This window comes from Lycium barbarum, chromosome 9, assembly GCF_019175385.1.
Source record: "Lycium barbarum isolate Lr01 chromosome 9, ASM1917538v2, whole genome shotgun sequence".
In the NCBI taxonomy this organism is placed as follows: domain Eukaryota; kingdom Viridiplantae; phylum Streptophyta; class Magnoliopsida; order Solanales; family Solanaceae; genus Lycium; species Lycium barbarum.
Genome location: NC_083345.1, coordinates 26,919,509 through 26,938,953, shown reverse-complemented (window position 1 = coordinate 26,938,953; position 19,445 = coordinate 26,919,509). Strand labels below are relative to the sequence as shown.

At 37.5% G+C, this 19,445-nt stretch overlaps 2 protein-coding genes across 3 annotated transcripts; one reads left to right on the top strand and one right to left on the bottom strand.

Annotated features, from left to right (window-relative positions):
- The first annotated feature begins 233 nt into the window (after nt 1–233).
- LOC132610716 (transcription factor UNE12) lies at nt 234–5,096 on the top strand. 2 transcript variants are annotated; one of them, XM_060325070.1, is made up of 6 exons: nt 235–877; nt 1,933–2,040; nt 2,627–2,692; nt 3,579–3,644; nt 4,494–4,571; nt 4,654–5,096. In XM_060325070.1, the coding sequence occupies exons 1-6, from the start codon at nt 479–481 to the stop codon at nt 4,888–4,890; spliced, it is 954 nt and encodes a 317-aa protein (XP_060181053.1). In that variant the 5' UTR covers nt 235–478; the 3' UTR covers nt 4,891–5,096. The 2 variants fall into 2 exon arrangements, with proteins under 2 accessions (XP_060181054.1, XP_060181053.1); XM_060325071.1 differs by lacking the exon at nt 3,579–3,644 and having other exon boundaries at nt 234–877.
- A 2,334-nt stretch (nt 5,097–7,430) lies between these two features.
- On the bottom strand, nt 7,431–18,134 carry LOC132610713 (NADH dehydrogenase [ubiquinone] flavoprotein 2, mitochondrial). Its single transcript, XM_060325069.1, has 10 exons — nt 17,953–18,134; nt 17,827–17,859; nt 17,682–17,747; nt 15,697–15,813; nt 15,243–15,320; nt 15,041–15,146; nt 14,880–14,926; nt 8,004–8,081; nt 7,833–7,898; nt 7,431–7,747 (listed from the first exon to the last, which is right to left on the bottom strand). The coding sequence occupies exons 1-10, from the start codon at nt 18,016–18,018 to the stop codon at nt 7,637–7,639; spliced, it is 768 nt and encodes a 255-aa protein (XP_060181052.1). The 5' UTR covers nt 18,019–18,134; the 3' UTR covers nt 7,431–7,636.
- Nucleotides 18,135–19,445: the final 1,311 nt, after the last annotated feature.

The following is a 19,445-nucleotide window of genomic DNA, read 5'->3' as shown; positions in this document are numbered from 1 at the left end:
CAGCATCCCACCCCACCCTCGGCCCTCGAAGTATATGTCTGCATTACATATAAATGTTTTTAAAATAATATTTTTACTTACAAACCTAACTAAAGAAAATAAATAAGAAATCCGCTTATTTTTCTAAAAAAATATTTTTAAAGAAAACATTTTGGTTCTTACCGAACACACCCTTAAACAATTGCTTTTGTTGACACCATTGGAACAATGTGTCTATATATTTAAAGCAAAGCTTTATGGTGACACCATTCGCTTTCCCCTTTCCTTTTATTTTCTTCATCGCTCTCACTGTTCTTTAGAAAGTTAGCACCAGCCAAACACACACTTCCATTATTATTTTTTTCTATAAATACAAGTACTTGTGAGTACTTAGTACTACTAGTTTGTACAAAACACTTAATTACTATTGTTCAAATGCTTTTTGTGAGAAATTAAGGTGGTCCGATCCAACAAAAATTGAATCTTTTTTGTTACTACCATGGCTAACAATCCATCTGAAGGACCACCAGATGATTTCTTTGATCAAATCTTGGGTTTTCCTGCATACAATGGAGCAGAACAAAATATGGCGGGAAATGAAACTGGAGCAATACCACAGGGGATGATGCTCCAGTTAAACTCAGGTGACGGGTCGGGTCAGTTTTCAGGAGTGGGTCTTGGTGTTGGGTTAGGTGGTGGTGGTGGTGGGTATCATCATCATCACCACCATCATCATCATGGGGGTGGTGGGGGTAGTTTTCCATTGGGGTTGAGTTTAGAACAAGGGAAAAGTGGGTTCTTGAAAATGGATGATATGTCAACAGCAGCAGCAGCAGCACCTGGAAGGAGATTTAGAGATGATGTTGTTGATAGCAGAGCTTCTTCTTCTGTTAAACCTGTAAATATTGCTACTATCTCTTTTCTTGGTTTAAAAGTTTATTGCTTTCTTTTTGGTTGCCATTAAAAACTATCTTGTGATGTTCTGTTTCTTTTTTCTTGGATTTTTTTTGTGTGTGTGTGCAAACTGTTGTAGAATGTGTTCTTGAAAAAGTTTTCACCTTTCTGCTATTTTTCTGAATTTTAGTTCTCGCTTGAATCTGGCATTTGTTAGCTCCACCTTATTTCTGGGATTAAAATATACAGAGGGAAAACGTTTATGTATGAGTTTGGTATGTGGGAAATCAATTCTTGTGTTTTCTTTTTCCCCTTCCTATTGTGTACTTGTTAGTCATGTATGATTTGGAGTAAAGAATCATGTAATTTGAAAAGAACGAAAGAAAATATTTTATTGATAAACTCTACGAAACTCTAAACGCTCTCTACAATTTCCACAATATAAAATAAATAGCAGCAGCCCTATTTATAACGGTATAAAACCTAATTTAACTCAAAACGGGAAAAACCTATTCCTATACTAATTTGACTATAAATCCTAGTTACACATGAATTAAAATACCAAATCCTAACCAATTTTGGTTTCCTACAATTCTAAATTATTGTTTCCAACAAAGAAGGCTTATATCTTTTGGTATTCAAGCTAGAGATCATGTAGGATATACTTTTTTCTTGATAATTGTGGTGTCTGTACTAGCTCACGCGCACCTCGACTAATTCCATGGGATAGTTGCCAACAACAGATACCAGGTACCGGGTAACTCTGTCCACCAAGGCTAGGACTGATAGGTAGAAATCGCCTAGAGTTTTTGTCTCTACTGGGATTTGACCCGAGGCCTGGTTCATGTAGGATATTTTATTTTGAGATTAGCATTGCTAGCTTCATCTAGAGAAAAGGGGCTTGATATGTAAAGATATTTTTTTCCATTACCAGGTGATGAAAGCGAAACCATGGTCCGAGGTCTAAATATGAAGGAATTCCACCATTTACTAAGTGATTTTACCATTTGTTTCGTTGAGATACAATTGAATATAATGGCAAGATTCAATCTTTTACAGGGTTTTCATGGCCAACCGATGCCTTCAATGCCTCATCCCCCTGCAATACGTCCAAGGGTGAGAGCAAGGCGAGGACAAGCAACTGATCCACACAGCATTGCGGAGAGGGTATGATTTTTTTACACCAAAAAGTATTCTAAAGTTATGCAGATTGTTTAACAAGGTTCATGCTTTTTTGGTGTTTCTAGCGTTTGGACAGAAGGAAATTATCTCTCTTCTTTTTATTATCATTGCAACTTTTCATTGTAAATGAATCAGGTTGAACTAAGTTCCACAAAGTGAAACGTTATTTTCACTGGAGATCATCTAACTAATTCATATTATTTTTGGGTTATACATTGAGAAGAGAAATTTCTGATAATATAGTGATAATTCTTAAGCCAGACTAGGAAGAAAACATCCTTTTTCCAAACACTGGTGCAAGGTTTAATACTATGTATTCTAAGCCAGACTAGGAAGAAAACATCCTTTTTCCAAACACTGGTGCAAGGTTTAATACTATGTATTCTAAGCCAGACTAGGAAGAAAACATCCTTTTCCCAAACACTGGTGCAAGGTTTAATACTATGTATCCTACTTACATTCGCAAAAAAAAAAAAAAAAAAAAAAAGGCTTAGTACTATGTATAAAGGCCTATTTACTAGTCTTCTGTTGTTGTTACTTTACCATAACTCACTTTATTATTTAACTGCAGTTACGTAGAGAGAGGATAGCAGAAAGAATTAGAGCATTGCAAGAATTGGTTCCCAGTGTCAATAAGGTCAGTTTTCTTTCTTCTACATAGTGAACTCTGTTTCACTTACTGTGAGCATCCTTTTGAGAAGATAGAAAAGAAGAGGGTAAAACATGCAAACCCCTTTCTTTCGACAGTTTTCTTTTCTGGACTTTATGCATTCACTAAGGATTCTGGAATGATGGATATTATTTGCAGAATTAAAAACACTACCTTCTTCAACTTTTTCAGTCTGTTCAAGTTATGATTCTTGATAGAGTAGCAATAAGGACTTCAAAATGAAGAACTAAAATAGACTTCATTCAAAAATAGTAGGGTCACATGGATATGAATTTCCCATGTGTGCGGTTTTGAACTTTTCTCCAGTGTCTTTTAGTCTACCTGAAAGAATGTAAAAAATTGAAGTTGATTGGTTAAGTGACTTTGTCTCCTGCTATTTTCGTTAATGAATTTTAGTATGGAGTAGCTGATAAGCATCTTATTGTGAGGATACTGCATGATGCATATTATGGTCTATATTTCAAGCTTGATAAAGTCACTATTAGAAGACATATAGTTGTAGTCACTGGTTAAAGAGGATTAATCTTGATATTTCAGTATACTTAGATACGTTAATTGAAGGAGATCTTCAATTTAGATTAGTCCACTAGTTATACCATTTATAATTCAGGGAGATTGGATTACACAGAATCCAAACAAGAATATGTTGAATTGATGGTCTTGAGAGATTATAAGCATTTATCGGTTAATGCAAACATTCAGCCACCCACTTCTAATTATTTTGACGCAATATAACTATAAAGTATAAACATTAACAATATTTAACATGTTATAATTATTTTTCTATAACATTTGTAAAGTTTGTCATGAGGTATCCATCAACTGTTCTTTCCTTTGTCTGTTGGTCTTGCAGACTGATAGAGCTGTAATGCTTGATGAAATTGTAGATTATGTCAAATTCCTACGGTTACAAGTGAAGGTGAGTTCAACTAGAGTCTTTCCAATAGTTTCAGTCAGGTGTCACTCTATGTCCTTTTTAACGTATTGATGTTGATTTTGGTCGGGAAGGTGCTTCAGGAATGCATTCTGGTACTACTGATAATACACAGAGCTTCATATAACTGCAACTTTTTAAATTTAAAAGAAATGTCGTGAATGTAGTACCTCCAAGGTGCAGAAACTAGCATCTTGACCTGCTTGGTTTTTCTGCATAAAATTATTTAAAATGTACTCTCTACGGAATATTCTTTCTCTTTGCTTTTGCTTTTGCATTGCTCTTTTCAATGGCTTTTCATTTCAAGAAATGTTCCCACGTCATTTTTTGCGTAGCATTTTCCTTATGCATGTTGTCTGCAGTGCTAAATGATACTCCCTCTGTCCGAATTTATGTGGCACCCTTTGATTTATAGACACACACATGTCTAAGGTTTATTTTAGACCACAAATTTCAGAAGTCTTCATTTTTTTCTTAAACTTTGAGCCTAGTCAAACGGTGCCACATAAATTGGGACGGAGGGACTAATTAGTTGAATATGATGTCTATATGTTCAAAATAATTGGTCAGCAAACAGTTTCCCCCGAGTATGGTGTTGAAAGGAAGTATTGCTGAGTGGAAGCCTCTCAAATAAGTTACTTGAATAAAATAGTGAAATGAGATGTCATAAAGGATCTTCCACTCACATCATGGGAAATTTACCTTTCCTTTTTAGAGGGCATAGCACTAGATTTCTTCCTTTTGTTTTCTCCTCCTTTTGAATCAATACTTTTTTCTTGCATTATTGAACATTTTGGAACTTTTCTAAGTTAAAAATCATATTTGATGCTATAGGTGTTGAGCATGAGTAGGCTAGGAGGAGCTGGAGCAGTTGCACCGCTTGTTACAGACATTCCAATATCATCAGTAGAGGTTCTTTTTAATTATATTAAACTTCTTTTTAAGCAGAATTGTCCACCCTGTTTGTTAATACTTGTGGCTTTGTCTTATTTAGGAAGAGAGCAGTGAAGGTGGAAATAATAATAACCAACCAGCCTGGGAAAAGTGGTCAAGTGATGGCACAGAAAGGCAAGTGGCTAAACTTATGGAAGAAAATGTTGGTGCTGCAATGCAATTTCTTCAGTCTAAGGCACTATGCATCATGCCTATTTCTCTTGCATCAGCAATTTACCACTCTCAACCACCAGATACATCAAGTCTTGTTAAGCCAGAAACAAATCCTCCTTCATAGAGAGAGACCCTAGGTGATAACATGCTAATGACCATGAGAATTTTCTTCTTGCAGTGGATGGTTCCTACATTTACCTATTATTAAGTACTTTTTAGCTTTGTTGAAAGACAGGTTATTTTTTCTTTTTACTGTTGTGTATAAAGTAATCCATTTTCTGTCATTGATATATTCAATTAGTAAGACAGAAATTGTCAAACTTTTCTTCATGTGATGTGTCTTCTTGTGTAAAAAAGAAAAAGGAAATGAATGGTGGGACTAGGATAGTTTAGTGGTGGATGTAGAAGCACTTGTGTGGTGGGGTCTCTCTGTTTTGCTAGTGGAAATTGGGGCCCTTTAATACTCATACATAAACTTGGCATAATCTCAAACTAAATATATCAACTGCAATCTATTTCAGTGCTAGCTAGTGGTAATAACAGTAGCTTTTTGTTTGCATTTGCGATTGTGTAGCCTAGTGGTTAATAGCTTAGCGGTCAATGAAGTGAGATAAAAATCACATAACTCAAGATTCGTTAGAAAATGATATTTTTTTTCATTCCAAATTGTGTTGGTGAAGTAACAAGTATTTATTGGAACAGTTTGAGTTCCCATATTAATTCTAACTAATAGGGTGGTTATCAAATAGTCCCATGACCTAAGATTTATAGTTCAGAAATGGATTATTTTTCAAAAAAAGAAGTTGTTTAGTCGTTTTTTTTGGAAAGCGCATGTGGTTGTTTTCTCAAAGTGGTTTGACTTAATTCTCTAATTTTCTCCTGAATCATTATTGAAATGCATCATTGGAGAGAGAATGAAAAAGGCAGCTACGACGGAAAGCTGTTACCCATTTGCTTCTTTACTTTATAGTAGTATTTTCTTGCCTTACCATAATAACTTGGATAATTCTTTTGGGTTGGTCCTATCCTATCCTGTGATAGTAGTAATTTGACTTGGACTCTCATTACTAGTTTCAAATTTCAAACAATCAACTTTTATCAAAGACTTTAAAGGATATTGAAATGTTGATGGCTGATTAAACATGTGTTCTGGGTCAAGTCTTTTAAGTTTTTAAGTGTTATTTTTCTTTTTAGTTTGTTGCAAAAAAAATCTCTTTTATATTTAGTAAGTTGACAATTCAAACATCTTACATGACAAGTTTATAATTACAAGATTCAAATGATATTTTAATCGGAAAAGGCTCATAAATACCTCTAACTTATTAAAAAAGGCTCATAAATCCTTCCACCTTTGGATCTAAAAATACTCTTCCATCCATCTTTTAGGTCTAAAAATACCCTTAAAGTTTGTTTTTGGCTCAAATATACCCCTCAAACTAACAAGTCAAATTTAACTCTTTTAAAAAGTCACATGACATTTTGTAATTGGTCACACATTTTAATTTCAGAATAAGTAAAACCCACCCAATTTTAATTTTAATTTCAGAATAAGTAAAAGAGTTAAAAGATTCAGAAGTCTCTCTTTATTTATTAAACTTCGTGCTTAATCAAATTAAGACACTTAAATTGAAACCGAGGGAGTAATACTCTATTTGGTTTGGAACTGGATCGTCTTTTTTCAACTTCATCTACATTGAAAGTGGGAGTCACTAATGTCATTCGAGTATTTTTAACTCATATATTAACTATTGGAAAATACAAAGTACATATATTTTTGATACAGAGGGCTAAACTGCTGATTATTCGATGAAATGAGCGTCTAATACAAGCCTTAAATGCAGTCCAAATTACTTGCTAAGGGTCGTTTGATCAAAGGCAAGTTAGGCAAGAATTACTAATATAATGATTGTAATGTAGAAATTAATAATATAGGAGTTGACAATTTAACAATCAATAATGTAGGGATTAGCATGCGAACATTAGTATGCAATGATTGTAATGTAGGAGCTATTTCTCGTTTAATGTCTGGTTTATTGTGAATATATCAGATATAATTTTATATATTTACTTCTTAAACAAATAAAAGTTTGTTTGGAAAACGAAGTTTTTTTGTAAATTGAAAGGATGTCTTTATCATTTCGCTTGCTTAATCCATGATACCATCACATCACGATATATGTATACAAAATGGTGGTATCATAGATGTGTTTTTTTAGAAAAGTGTTTTGAATCAATGAACATGATGCCATCTCAATATATTTATATACCATATTGGTATCATAATTTTCAGGGCATTTCGGGTAAATAGTTTGAGGGGCATGAAAGGAAAAGGGGTAAGAGCGGGTAATTATTTTGTTTTTCAGGGGCAGCAACATTCTTTCCCCCAGAAATAAACGCAGCATCAGCAGCAAACTTCGGCTCCAATAACAGTCAATAGTAACAAATAAAAGGGGAAAATAAGAAATTTAGCTTTAAACGCCAGTTCGAATTTATTTATTCAGTAGAAAATCTCCTTTTTCACATCAAAAATGCCGAACAACATTGCCATTGCTCCCAGTCCACTACCCCATTAGAGTGTACTGATTGGTAAAGCAACTGGCTTTTAATAATTTATACTTCCTAATTGTATACTACCAATCTACTCAACTAATTTTAGGCAAAATATGACATCCTGACCCAAAACAAGCACTTTCACTAGATCTGGTACAAGTTAATGGATTAAAAAACAAGAATAATTCCACCTGTAATCATACTCACAGACGAAACAATTTTTAAACTTCAATGCAGTAGGTAATTTACTGCATATGACATGGGATGCCTCTCCCCATCCATTGTTTTGCATTATTAAGAACTGAACAACAAGAACAAATTTACTCCACAGCATCTAGATCCCGGCAAGGAGGAGCCTTAGGCTCACCTAATAATGTAGTATTTCCTCCTTCCGGTCCACAATTGATACGACCTGGGTTCTGAGTGCCGCGCTGAAACATAAAAAGCATGCGAATCAATAACGCTGTAATATCATTATGCCTGATAAAATTAGTGTATGCAGCTTAGTCATCTTACCGGTGGTTTTTCACCTTTCTTGAACGCCTCAACAATCTCTACAGCTCTCTTTGGAGTGAGATCCTCCTGCAGAAAAGAAGGGGAGACCAATTGAGCTTCAACTAAATTTATTAGTTATTACCACAAGAGTGAACACCTAGCGACCAAAACAGGATTAAAGTATTAACTCACATAATAATTGTAAGCATATCCTTCAGATCCATTGGAATAGTCAGCCACCGTCATCATTGGAGCATTTACACAGCACCCCTGCCACAAAAATAAGGTATGATATTAAAATAGTTACATGTCAAATAAGCAATGACTTGGATGGTGTTCAACATTCTGGAACGAATATATGCACCTAATTGGTGGTTTCCCAGGTGAAGAGCCTCTGATGCATGGAAAGTAAGAAGGATGTCACACACAGTAGTTTAACAACACGAATAGCCTATCCGGTCATTTAAGGAACACCACCAACCCCCCCCCCCCCCCCCCACCCGCCAGCAGCCCCAAAAGGACAATTTTGGCTGCCAATATACAAGGACCACTAGTGTTAGGGAAATAGTGTGGAGGACTTAATAGCTGTCTATTGTAGTTAGTGACCACATTGCACATTTTTAAATAGCTTTGCGTCCTCTAATGTCTTTGCTCTAAATAAGCAATAGCTAAACCCTAACCATTAAATTCTCAGTGTCACAGAGAGACCAATTCTCCTTGGGATCTGAAGAGCAATTCTATTTTTTTTTTTATTATTTTTTTTGGGCTCTCTATGCCTCTATTGAATTTTTTATTTTGATAAGCATATTGAAATTACCTCTATAGAAAATTGTCTTCTGATGGATAAGCATAACTTGTCATTAACAGTTGGTTTTTACTGTTTCAATTCCACAATCATATCTTATGCCTTCACAAGATTGGTTAGGAGTACCTAAGCTAGTGTGAAATAGGTTTAAGACTGTCAGCAAAACATAGTAAACAAAGACAATCTTTTCAACTTTACCCTTCAAAAAAAATAAAAATAAAAAAACTTTTATCTTCCTGCGATGCTTTTTCTTTGGTATGTGATATATCTTTATAAATTTCATGCCTTTTCGAGGGTTCCAAATCAATAGTAAGTCCCCCCTTCAGATCTCGACATGGTCCAATGGATAAGACCTCAATGCATTGGCAACAATGACATTGACACATGTAACAGCACAAACTTAATCTGGTCAGATTTAGCCTCCGACGCTTGGTCTAGTGGCGAAAGTGCAGCTTGTGATCTGTAGGTTAGGCACTTACGAACCCTGCCGCAAACAAAATCCTAGTATTTAACCTTGCGAGTTGGTTATTTGTCAGCACCAATTTAGGGACAGCCCATTATTAATCGAGTTCCGAACCGTGTAACCAAAGATCTAGTCAAATTTCACCATGACAAACATAAAATAAGAGAATTTGGTTTGAGAAAACTAGCTGATTAACAGTAAAGATGGGTTCTCCGACTTCGAAAAGTTCCCAGCCTATCACATCTTTCTCTTCTCGTGTATCTAAAAACCATCCAACCAAGAAAGGCATCCTCTTAGCAATCCATGAATTCAAGCCTTTTGTGGCCTCAAAACGTCAAAACGGTTATGAGGAAAAAGAAGTTCCTCTGCCAGTTGCTAGTTTCGCAGGTTTAAAAAAGAATTCATTTGCCCCAATTACTGAAACCTTTTGTCACTTCACTTTAGGTATAGGAGGAATCAATTGTGTATTCGTCCATATAAAACGTGTGTTTGTATATGTCTCCATGCACACCATTAGTCAAACCTCTTTATAACCTCATTTGTCTGAACCTTTTTTGCCTGTTGTAGTAGTTGGCTATTACACGCCTATAACAACATTTGACCTTTAGATCTTATTTAGTTGTTATAGACAAAAAATATTGTATGAATCAATTATTTTATGTTATAGAAGAAAAAAATTATTTAAGTTTAAACTTTTAAAAGATAGTTATGTCAACAACAACAGCCCAGTGAAATCCACATCTTGGGGTTTGGGGAGGGTATAATGTACGCAGACCTTACTCCTACCAAGGTAGGATGGCTGTTTCCGAGAGACCCTCGGCTCAATAGAAGCATAAAAAGGGGGTCATATAAGGTTAAAAGATTTAAAACGATATTGCAATGAAATAATGCAAGCGACACAGTAAAACAGGATAATCAAGGAATTCAAAGCGATATGGAAATGCAAATCACGAAAGCGGCACAGATAAAATAGAGTAATCAAAGTACAGAAAGTAGCAAATAATAACATAAATCAAAGCACAAGAAATTATAATGCGCTAATGCGCCTACTAATAAGGAAAGATAACGAGACTTATATACTAGCCTTCTACCCTAATGTGGGTCCTCCACACCTTCCTATCTAAGGTCATATCCTCGGTAAGCTGTAACAGCGTCATGTCCTGTCTAATCACCTCTCCCCAATATTTCTTTGGCCTACCCCTACCTCTTCTGAAACCATCCATGGCTAACCTCTCACACCTCCGCACTGGGGCATCTATGTCTCTCCTCTTCACATGCCCAAACCATCTTAGTCGCATTTCCCGCATCTTGTCTTCCACCGAGGCCACTCCCACCTCATCCCGAATAGCCTCATTTCTAATCATGTCGCTCCTAGTGTGCCCACACATCCATCTCAACATTCTCATCTCGGCAACTTTCATCTTTTGAACGTGAGAGATCTTAACTGGCCAACACTCCGCCCCATACAACATAGCCGGTCTAACCACCACTCTGTAGAACTTGCCCTTCAGTTGTGGTGGCACCTTCTTGTCACATAGCACTCCTGAAGCTAGCCTCCATTTCATCCACCCTACCCCAATACGATGTGTGACATCATCGTCAATCTCCCCGCTGCCTTGCATGATAGACCCAAGGTACTTGAAACTACTTTTCTTTTGGATGGCCTGAGCACCAAGCCTAACTTCCACGCCAACCTCCTGGGGTGTCTCACTGAACTTACACTCTAAGTACTCTGTCTTGGTCCTACTCAGCTTAAATCCTTTAGACTCCAAGGTATGTCTCCAATCCTCCAGCTTAGCGTTAACTCCGCTACGAGTCTCATCGATCAGGACTATGTCGTCCGCGAAAAGCATACACCATGGCACCTCACCTTGAATTTGTCGCGTCAATCTATCCATCACCAAGGCAAATAAAAACGGACTAAGAGCTGATCCTTGATGCAACCCCATCACAACTGGAAAGTGCTCTGAGTCCCCTCCTACTGTCCTTACTCTAGTTTTGGCTTCCTCATACATGTCCTTGATCACCCTAATGTATGCTACAGGTACACCTTTAGCCTCCAAACATCTCCATAGGATTTCTCTTGGAACTTTATCGTAAGCCTTTTCTAGGTCGATGAATACCATATGCAAGTCCCTCTTCCTCTCCCTATACTGCTCCACCAGTCTCCTCACAAGATGAATGGCTTCTGTAGTTGAGCGTCCCGGCATAAATCCGAACTGGTTCTCTGAAATAGACACGCCTCTCCTCACCCTCATCTCCACCACTCTTTCCCACACTTTCATAGTATGGCTTAGTAGCTTGATACCTCTATAGTTTTCGCAACTCTGGACATCCCCCTTGTTTTTGTATAGAGGGATCATTACGCTCGACCTCCATTCTTCGGGCATCGTTGCCGTCTTAAAGATGACATTAAACAACCTAGTCAGCCACTCCAAACCTGCCGAGCTCGCGCTCTTCCAAAATTCCCCAGGGATCTCGTCAGGTCCGGTCGCTCTTCCCCTGCGCATCCTACGGACAGCACCCTTAACCTCCTCGACCTTAATACTCCTGCAATACCCAAAATCGTGACGCCTCCCTGTATGCTCCAAATCTCCCAACACGATGTCTCTCTCCCCTTCTTCATTCAAGAGTTTGTGAAAATATGATTGCCATCTCTGTTTAATGAGAGTCTCCTCTACCAATACTTTTCCATGCTCATCTTTAATGCACTTCACTTGATCCACATCGCGCGCCCTTCTCTCCCGCACCCTGGCTAGCCTGAACAATTTCCTATCCCCACCTTTCTCTTCTAGTTCAGCATAGAGGCGTTCAAAAGCTGCCATTTTTGCCGTCGAAACCGCCGACTTCGCCTCCTTCCTCGCTATCTTATAAAGTTCCCTATTCGTCCACATCTCCACCTCATCCTTGCTTTCTATCAGCTTCGCATACGCCATCTTCTTTGCTTCCACCTTCCCTTGCACTTCTCCATTCCACCACCAGTCCCCTCGATGCCGACCACGACTACATGTCGAGACTCCCAACACTTCCCTTGCTACAACCCTAATACAACTAGCCGTCCTATCCCACATACTGGTCGCATCCCCACTACTATCCCAGGCCCCCATATCCTTCAATTTCTCTTCCATCTACAGGGCACTAGCCGTGGTCAAACTCCCCCATCTGATCCTAGATCGATCATCCCCGACCCTCTTCTTCCTCGTCATCTTGATCCCTAAATCCATCACCAAGAGCTTATATCGGGTTGTAAGGTTGTCCCTCGGAATGACCTTACAATCTTTGCACAAACCTTTATCATCCTTCCTAAGAAGTAAAAAATCTATCTGAGTCTTAGCCGCCGAACTACGGAAAGTTACCAAGTGCTCTTCCTTCTTTGGAAAACTCGAATTGGCTATCACCAACCCAAAAGCTCTTGCGAAATCCAAAAGTGAAACTCCTCCTCCATTTCTGTCCCCGAAGCCAAAGCCTCCATGCACATCATCATAACCTCCCGAAATAGACCCGATGTGCCCATTGAAATCCCCTCCCACGAAAAGTTTCTCAGTAGGCGGTATGCCTCCCACTAACTCGTCCAAATCCTCCCAAAAGTGCCTCTTCTCCTCCTCGCGTAAGCCCGCTTGCGGCGCATAAGCACTAATAATGTTCAAAGTGGTCCCTTCAACGATCACCTTAATCGACATCATCCTATCGTTGACTCTCCTAACCTCCACCACCTGATCCCTTAAATCACTATCTACTAAAATGCCTACCCCATTCCTATACTTCGATCTACCAGAGAACCAAAGCTTATACCCGTCTACCTCCTTAGCTTTAGGTCCTACCCATTTGGTCTCTTGGACACAAGCTATATTAATCTTCCTCCTCTTAAGGGTCTTAACTAGCTCTATGGACTTTCCCGTTAACGTCCCAATGTTCCAAGAACCTACTCTCAGTCTAGATGCTCCTTTAACCCACTTACTCCTCCTAACCCTCGTCCCCGTCCCCGTCCCTGAACGAGAAATATTAAAAGTTAATACAATATTAACAAAACCATAACTAGTTCTGCACTACAAGTAAACTCTAAGGCACATAATTTGAAATTATTTGAAAATTAAATTCTTCCAGGTTTGAGCAAATCTCATGTTTCAAGTTCACAAGAATTTTGACGTTCCAAATTCCTCATCGGAACTTACAAAATTTATTACACTTATGTCTCCCAAAAAATATTTTTAAAAGATTGTGGTGTTGTTATTATAATATAAAATAGTATTTCATCCATCCCAATTTATGTGATGCACTTGCATTGGGTACGGGGTTTAAGAAACAAAAACTTTTGAAGCCTGTGATTTAAAACAAGTCATATATTTTTGTGTGGCTATAAGTTATCTTATTAGGGGTAAAACAGAAAGTTTCAAGTTAAAATTTCTCTAAATATATCAATGTGTCATTCCTTTTGGAACATACTAAAGAGGAAAGTGCATCACATAAATTGGGATGAAGGAATAAGTACATAGATATTTGAGTAAGGCCCTTTTTTTAAACATGATTGAGTAAGGCCTTTTATAAAGGGGTAACTCTACAAAAAATATATCAATGTAATGATGGTTGTTACTGTTATAGAGAAGTAACATGTAACATTAAAGATTTGATTCCAAAGAAAACGTGTGGTTGTTATAGAGGTCTTGACTATATATGTTGGAGTTTTAATTCATAGCAACAGACTTATGTGAGTTATCAAATCAGGTTGTCTGGAGGCCAGTTTACACCATGCATTGATAAATTATGCTTGTCACTGGATATATTCCTGCTTGCCAAACTAGACAAGAGTCTAACGAACCCTTGAAGACCAAGGGTAATATGTCTAGTACCTAAGTGAAGTAACCTAAGGACCATGGACGATCGTATGGAGAGAAAAGCAGGTTGGGTGCTTTGCAGTCGCATTAAATCTTTGTTTAGCACCACAAACATCAGAACATCACAGGGTCTCGCTTCAGTTCAACTTTAACATGTTAACACATTTTCATGGACCACTTGAGCTTCGACCAATGAGGTGATGACAGATGCATGCACATGCACAGGGGTTCGGCCGAACCCAATAGCTTTTATTCAAACAGTGTTTGCGTTAAGAAGTCCATTAAATATATACAGATATTAAAATTAGAAACCAATTATTACCCCTTGAAATAGTCATTCTAAAATCCAAAACCAATAAAATTGAAATCCTGGCTCCGCCCACAAGAACTTGAGCACAAGAGAGGATAAGTGATAGAAATTCACTTTTACGACATTATCTATCTTAGTGTTTTCTAGAAACCACCCCACCCTTATAGTATTACTGTAGTATCCGCGGGAATCTTTTCAAAACTTAGACAGGGCTACTTGAAGATATCAAGATTTTCTCTGGAAATGCCATTAAAGCAGGGTTTGCTCGCGATAAAGAGTGCATATGCGTCATGCAACTACAAGATACATTGATCATCAAAACAACTACAACCAAGGCCGGAAGCTGAGAAAATCTCTGCTGTCTTAGTAGAATTGCCTTACGAGCTACAATCAACCAAGGCGCCAGCCATCCAACACTAAAGATAAGCCAATTTCTGTTCCTTAATTTAGCTACTATCAGTCACAACTCACAAGCATGGTCATGTGATTTATTGCATAACAGATAAGCATAACATACACAAATCTCAACATCAGATATTAGGTTCGGAAAGCAAATGAGCCTAAAATAGCTCACAAAAACAGTCATGTAAGACATTATGTCAAGGCCACCAAATAGAAGCAAGGTCAACATCATTAAGATGCATGAAAAATAACTCACCATGCATTCCATCTCACCAACAGAAAATAAGCCATCCTTGGTTACTTCTGCATGCACGAATAAGACATGAACCCGAATAAGAACATGTTTCAACAATAGGATTATTAGGACTACTAAAAAAGCAAACAAAATAATTGGAAAGATCTCCATACAACACTAACCATTGCGCTTTACTCCCAGGTGATTCAGTATAGCTTCTTCGATACCTCTTGAACCACGGACCATACAAGGTGTTGTGCCACAAACCAGAAGGTGGTATTTGCCAACCTAAAGGGACAAGCAACTGAGTAAGCTATGTTAAGTAAAAATTGGTTTTAAATTCCCTGCACTTGCACAAGCCAAAGGTCAAGACATACTACTCACTTTTGTCCTGTTGAACATCGTGTAGAAAGTTGCAACCTCATATACACGAATTGGGGCGACTTCAATAACCTTAGCCACCTTGAACATTTAGAAGACTACATTAGATACTTTTGAATTCCAGTTTAGACATAGGTGGAAAAATTATAGAACAAATAACCCCTAATTAAGGAACGGCAAACTGCATTGTGCTTACTTTGAGGGTATACAAAGGAAACACTTGTGAGGGAGTAATACGAAAATCAAATTAATACACATATGACAAATAACACAAGTACAATAATGGCAAGAACTAAAGCTGAATTGCTTCTGGCAATCAAATGCTAAGTAAGTGTAAAGAAGTGCATTAAATAATATCAATATTCAACAGTGGTAACCGTTAAAAATCTGATCCTTAGGTCACAAACTTATAATACTGCGAAAAGTGCAAGAATCAATCTGAGCAGTGTCAACATACTGCATTCATTGCCGAAACAGGTAGCCACCCCCCATGTTGTTGCTGTGCAAGATCCAACAAAGGAATCACTGCAGATTGCTTATAGTTGGATGGATAGAAAGACAGTATCTCCTTCACCTGTACATTGCATGGGAGGATTAAGTAGGATTCAAGATAGAGGATAAGCAAATTTAAGGAAGAACTACCAATTAAAGAAATGCATAAGAGACAATTTAAGTACACCACTATGGAAATCATCTGGAATTGAATTATTTTATTATTATTTTTGAAAAGGTAACACTTGTATATTTATTTTTAAAATCAGACCTGACCTGCCACAAACAGTTCCAGGTCTCCATAGTTACAAAGGAGTATTCGGAAGATCTTCAATCCTATAACAAAAACTTATATAGAACCTAAGACATCCATAAATGATTCTAGATCTTCCATATACTCCTGTTTATACCAAAAGTAGAATAAAGCAAGACAGTTCATTTTCATCTTCTGTAAAGAATTACACTTATTTTCAAAATATCTAAGGTTCCTTTCACTCCACACAGACCACTAGATGCAAGGTGGTATAATTCTCCATCTCTCTTTGTGGCCAGAAAGGTTGGCATAACTATTCCACATCTCGAGGACTTGTACAATTTTCTCAGGCATTTTCCATGTTAACCCTGTCTTACAAATCTCCATTCTTGCTACCCTATGTACTAACAAACAAACTGCCCTATGAAGCAAGGAAGTTCCATATTATACTTTTTTCTTAGTAAATTCTTAAAATTAAGTTATGACCTCTGCTAAAGAATGCAATGGAAGTTGATATTGTGACTTCCGCAAATTTTTTGTAAATGCATCAGCAGTGCTACTGAATAGCATGATGAAAATAGGACCAGGCAACAAACAGGGCATGTGATATGCCTTGAACGACAAGATTAATCACCTACAAGCTTTCATGGTATTTTCCTCTTATTTGTGGTTGCCTCTTCTCATTTTTTTCCTTCTCCAGCTTTTTCTTTTTGTTGGATATGCAGCTTGAAAATTAGGTTCTTTTAAGAAAATAACAAGTCTCCCATTCATTTCCAAATGAGAAACTAGGTTTCAAATGCTCAATTAGAAAATTTTCTTATGCGGATGCAATTCGAATTTACGGTGTAAGGTAGATCATTTCAAAGCTTTGCTATTCATTTCACAGCCAAGCTCAACAATTGAGTAGTCTAGATTCAATCTTTATGCGATTTTTTAACCAAGTTCAGAAATTCAAAGCCTGGATAGGCACCTAAATAGCTTACAGAGATAATAGTACAGATATAGTTTAAGAGTAGAATACATCCTCATCAAAGCATGAAAAGAAAGCATATCCTGATTTAAAAAAGTTTGAAACCTATAGTAAAGGAGATGTCATGAATCATTGTTCCACCATAATACAATGAACATTTCCAGGTAGCAATAGCTCTCAATATCTACATACATATGATACAAAAACAACATGCCCAGTGCATTCTCACAAGTGAAGTCTGAGGAGAATAAGAAGCAGACATTACCCCTACCTTTGTGTTGTGGGGTAGAGAGGCTGTTTCCGATAGACCCTCAGCTCAAAAGAAGTAATCAAATAAGTTTTGAAAGAAAATAACGCCAGCAAAGGCAAGATCAACAAAGCAAATGAAGCAACAATAGATGGTAAGAAATGAAGAATATGATACTACGAGAATACTAACTAATACTACTAAACAAGGATGAGATGAGTATAGGAGAGTTGCCCCCTTTCCCCCTAAAAGTAGTACAACACTCGGCTACCTACTACCTTTCTACCGTAATCTTCGACCTCCATACCTTCCTATCTAGGATCATGTCGACAGTAAATAATATTCAGACACATACTGTAAGAAAAAAGAGATCATGAATAACAAAGATTCAAACTTTTTATCTATCAGGGAATGTAGCAACACAAATTCTGAGAAATGGTACAAGTCATACAACAAAGAAGGATAATAAGCAATGCTAACCTTTTGCTTGTTTTTATCGTTAAACTCCCAAGCAAGGTCCGGATTGTTGTCCGGTGTATCAATGTGCTGCGTACAATTAAAAAAATCCACATAAACACTCGACCGAATACTCAAATTTCAAATCTAAAGTCATAAGAAAGCTCACATAGTTGAGTGCAGTAGAAAAAGATCGCGATGCCTGTAAATAAAGAAGAAGAAAAGATATTCTGATTAAAAGGAAGGTAGAACTAATCCAAACAGAAAACAGAGAATATAGTAATGAGGGTTGGACCTGAGTAGTCCGGCTAAAGGCCGTACGGATCTCGTTAAGGCGTTGGGCAGCTAGGCGACTGAACATTTTTTGGTGTCTCCGGTGGTCGGAGAAAATGGAGATTTTGTTTTGGGGAGAGGAAATGGAGAAATCGCAAGTCTCAGGTCGTGCCACACACACGAGACAATCCAAGTTCGCGTGTCCTCATCAAGGCCGTGAACTGCATTTGGGCCTGGCACTTTGGGCTTCTTGTTCAGAGGGCAATTCTTTTGGGGCAATTTGCAGGATTACCCTTCCCTGGGGTGGTCTTTAATTTTTACCCCTCCCTCAAAATGATGTCTTTAAATTTTGCCCTTCAGGCAAAATTTCCATGGGCTCAAATTCTGCCTTAAGGCAGATTTTTTTTTTTTACCTGAGCTGGGGTTCAAACCCACAACCTCAGGGTGTTAGGCGGGTGGTAAAAATTAAAGATTACCAATTTGAAGGGCAAAAATTAAAGACCACCCCAAATGAAGGGCAATCCGAACAAAAAAAAGATTCTTTTGGGGTGGTCTATAAATTTTGTCCCTCATACCTGTGGTCTTTAAATTTTACCCTTCAGCTAAAACACATGGCTTCCGGGTTCGAACTCTCACTCAATCAAAAATTTTAAAAAAATTCGTACGGCAGATTTTGAATTTCGTTATGCCCCTCCAGCAGACTTTGCCTTGATGCATATATTTTATTTTATTTTTACTTTTCAAGGTAAACTTTTAGTTATGCCTTAATTAAAAGTGTGTCCCATAAGTTATAACTAAAAGTATGCCCCATAAGGGAGAATTTTTCCTTAACTCATAACTAAAAGTTTGCCTTATAAGGCAAAGTCTATGCCCTAAGGAAAAGTTCTTGCCTTATGGGCATACTTTTGATTATGTCTTAACTAAAAGTTTGTCCCATAAGACATAACTAAACTATGCCTTAAGGAATAATTCTGCCTTATGGGACAAACTTTTAGTTATGCCTTAACTAAAAGTCTGCCCCATAAGGCATACGTATACCGGGTCCAGCATGACTTTAATTATTCCTTAAGAAGAGTATGCCGGATCCGACATACACTCTCATAAGGCATAAATATGCCGGATCCGGCATAACTTTAGTTATTCCTTAAGAAGTGTACCCCCAGCCCTGCCTTGCGAAATTATTTTTTTATTTTATGCCTGAAAGGGGGTTCGAACCCAGAACCTCAGATATTCACCCATCTTACCAAGCGAAGGGCAAAATTTAAAGACCACAAATATGAGAGGCAAAATTTAAAGACCACAAATATGAGAGACAAAAGTTAAAGACCGCCCCAAAAGAAGGGCAATACGCGCAAAAAACTGATGTTCAAATGCACAGTGGGTTGGGTTGACTAACTTGATTTAGGTATCATTACACAGGTCATCATTTAGATTAATCCATTCATATTTATAAAAAGTTGGCAACTATAATTTTTGGTATTAGACTGTCGTCTAACAAGTACAAAAATTTAAACC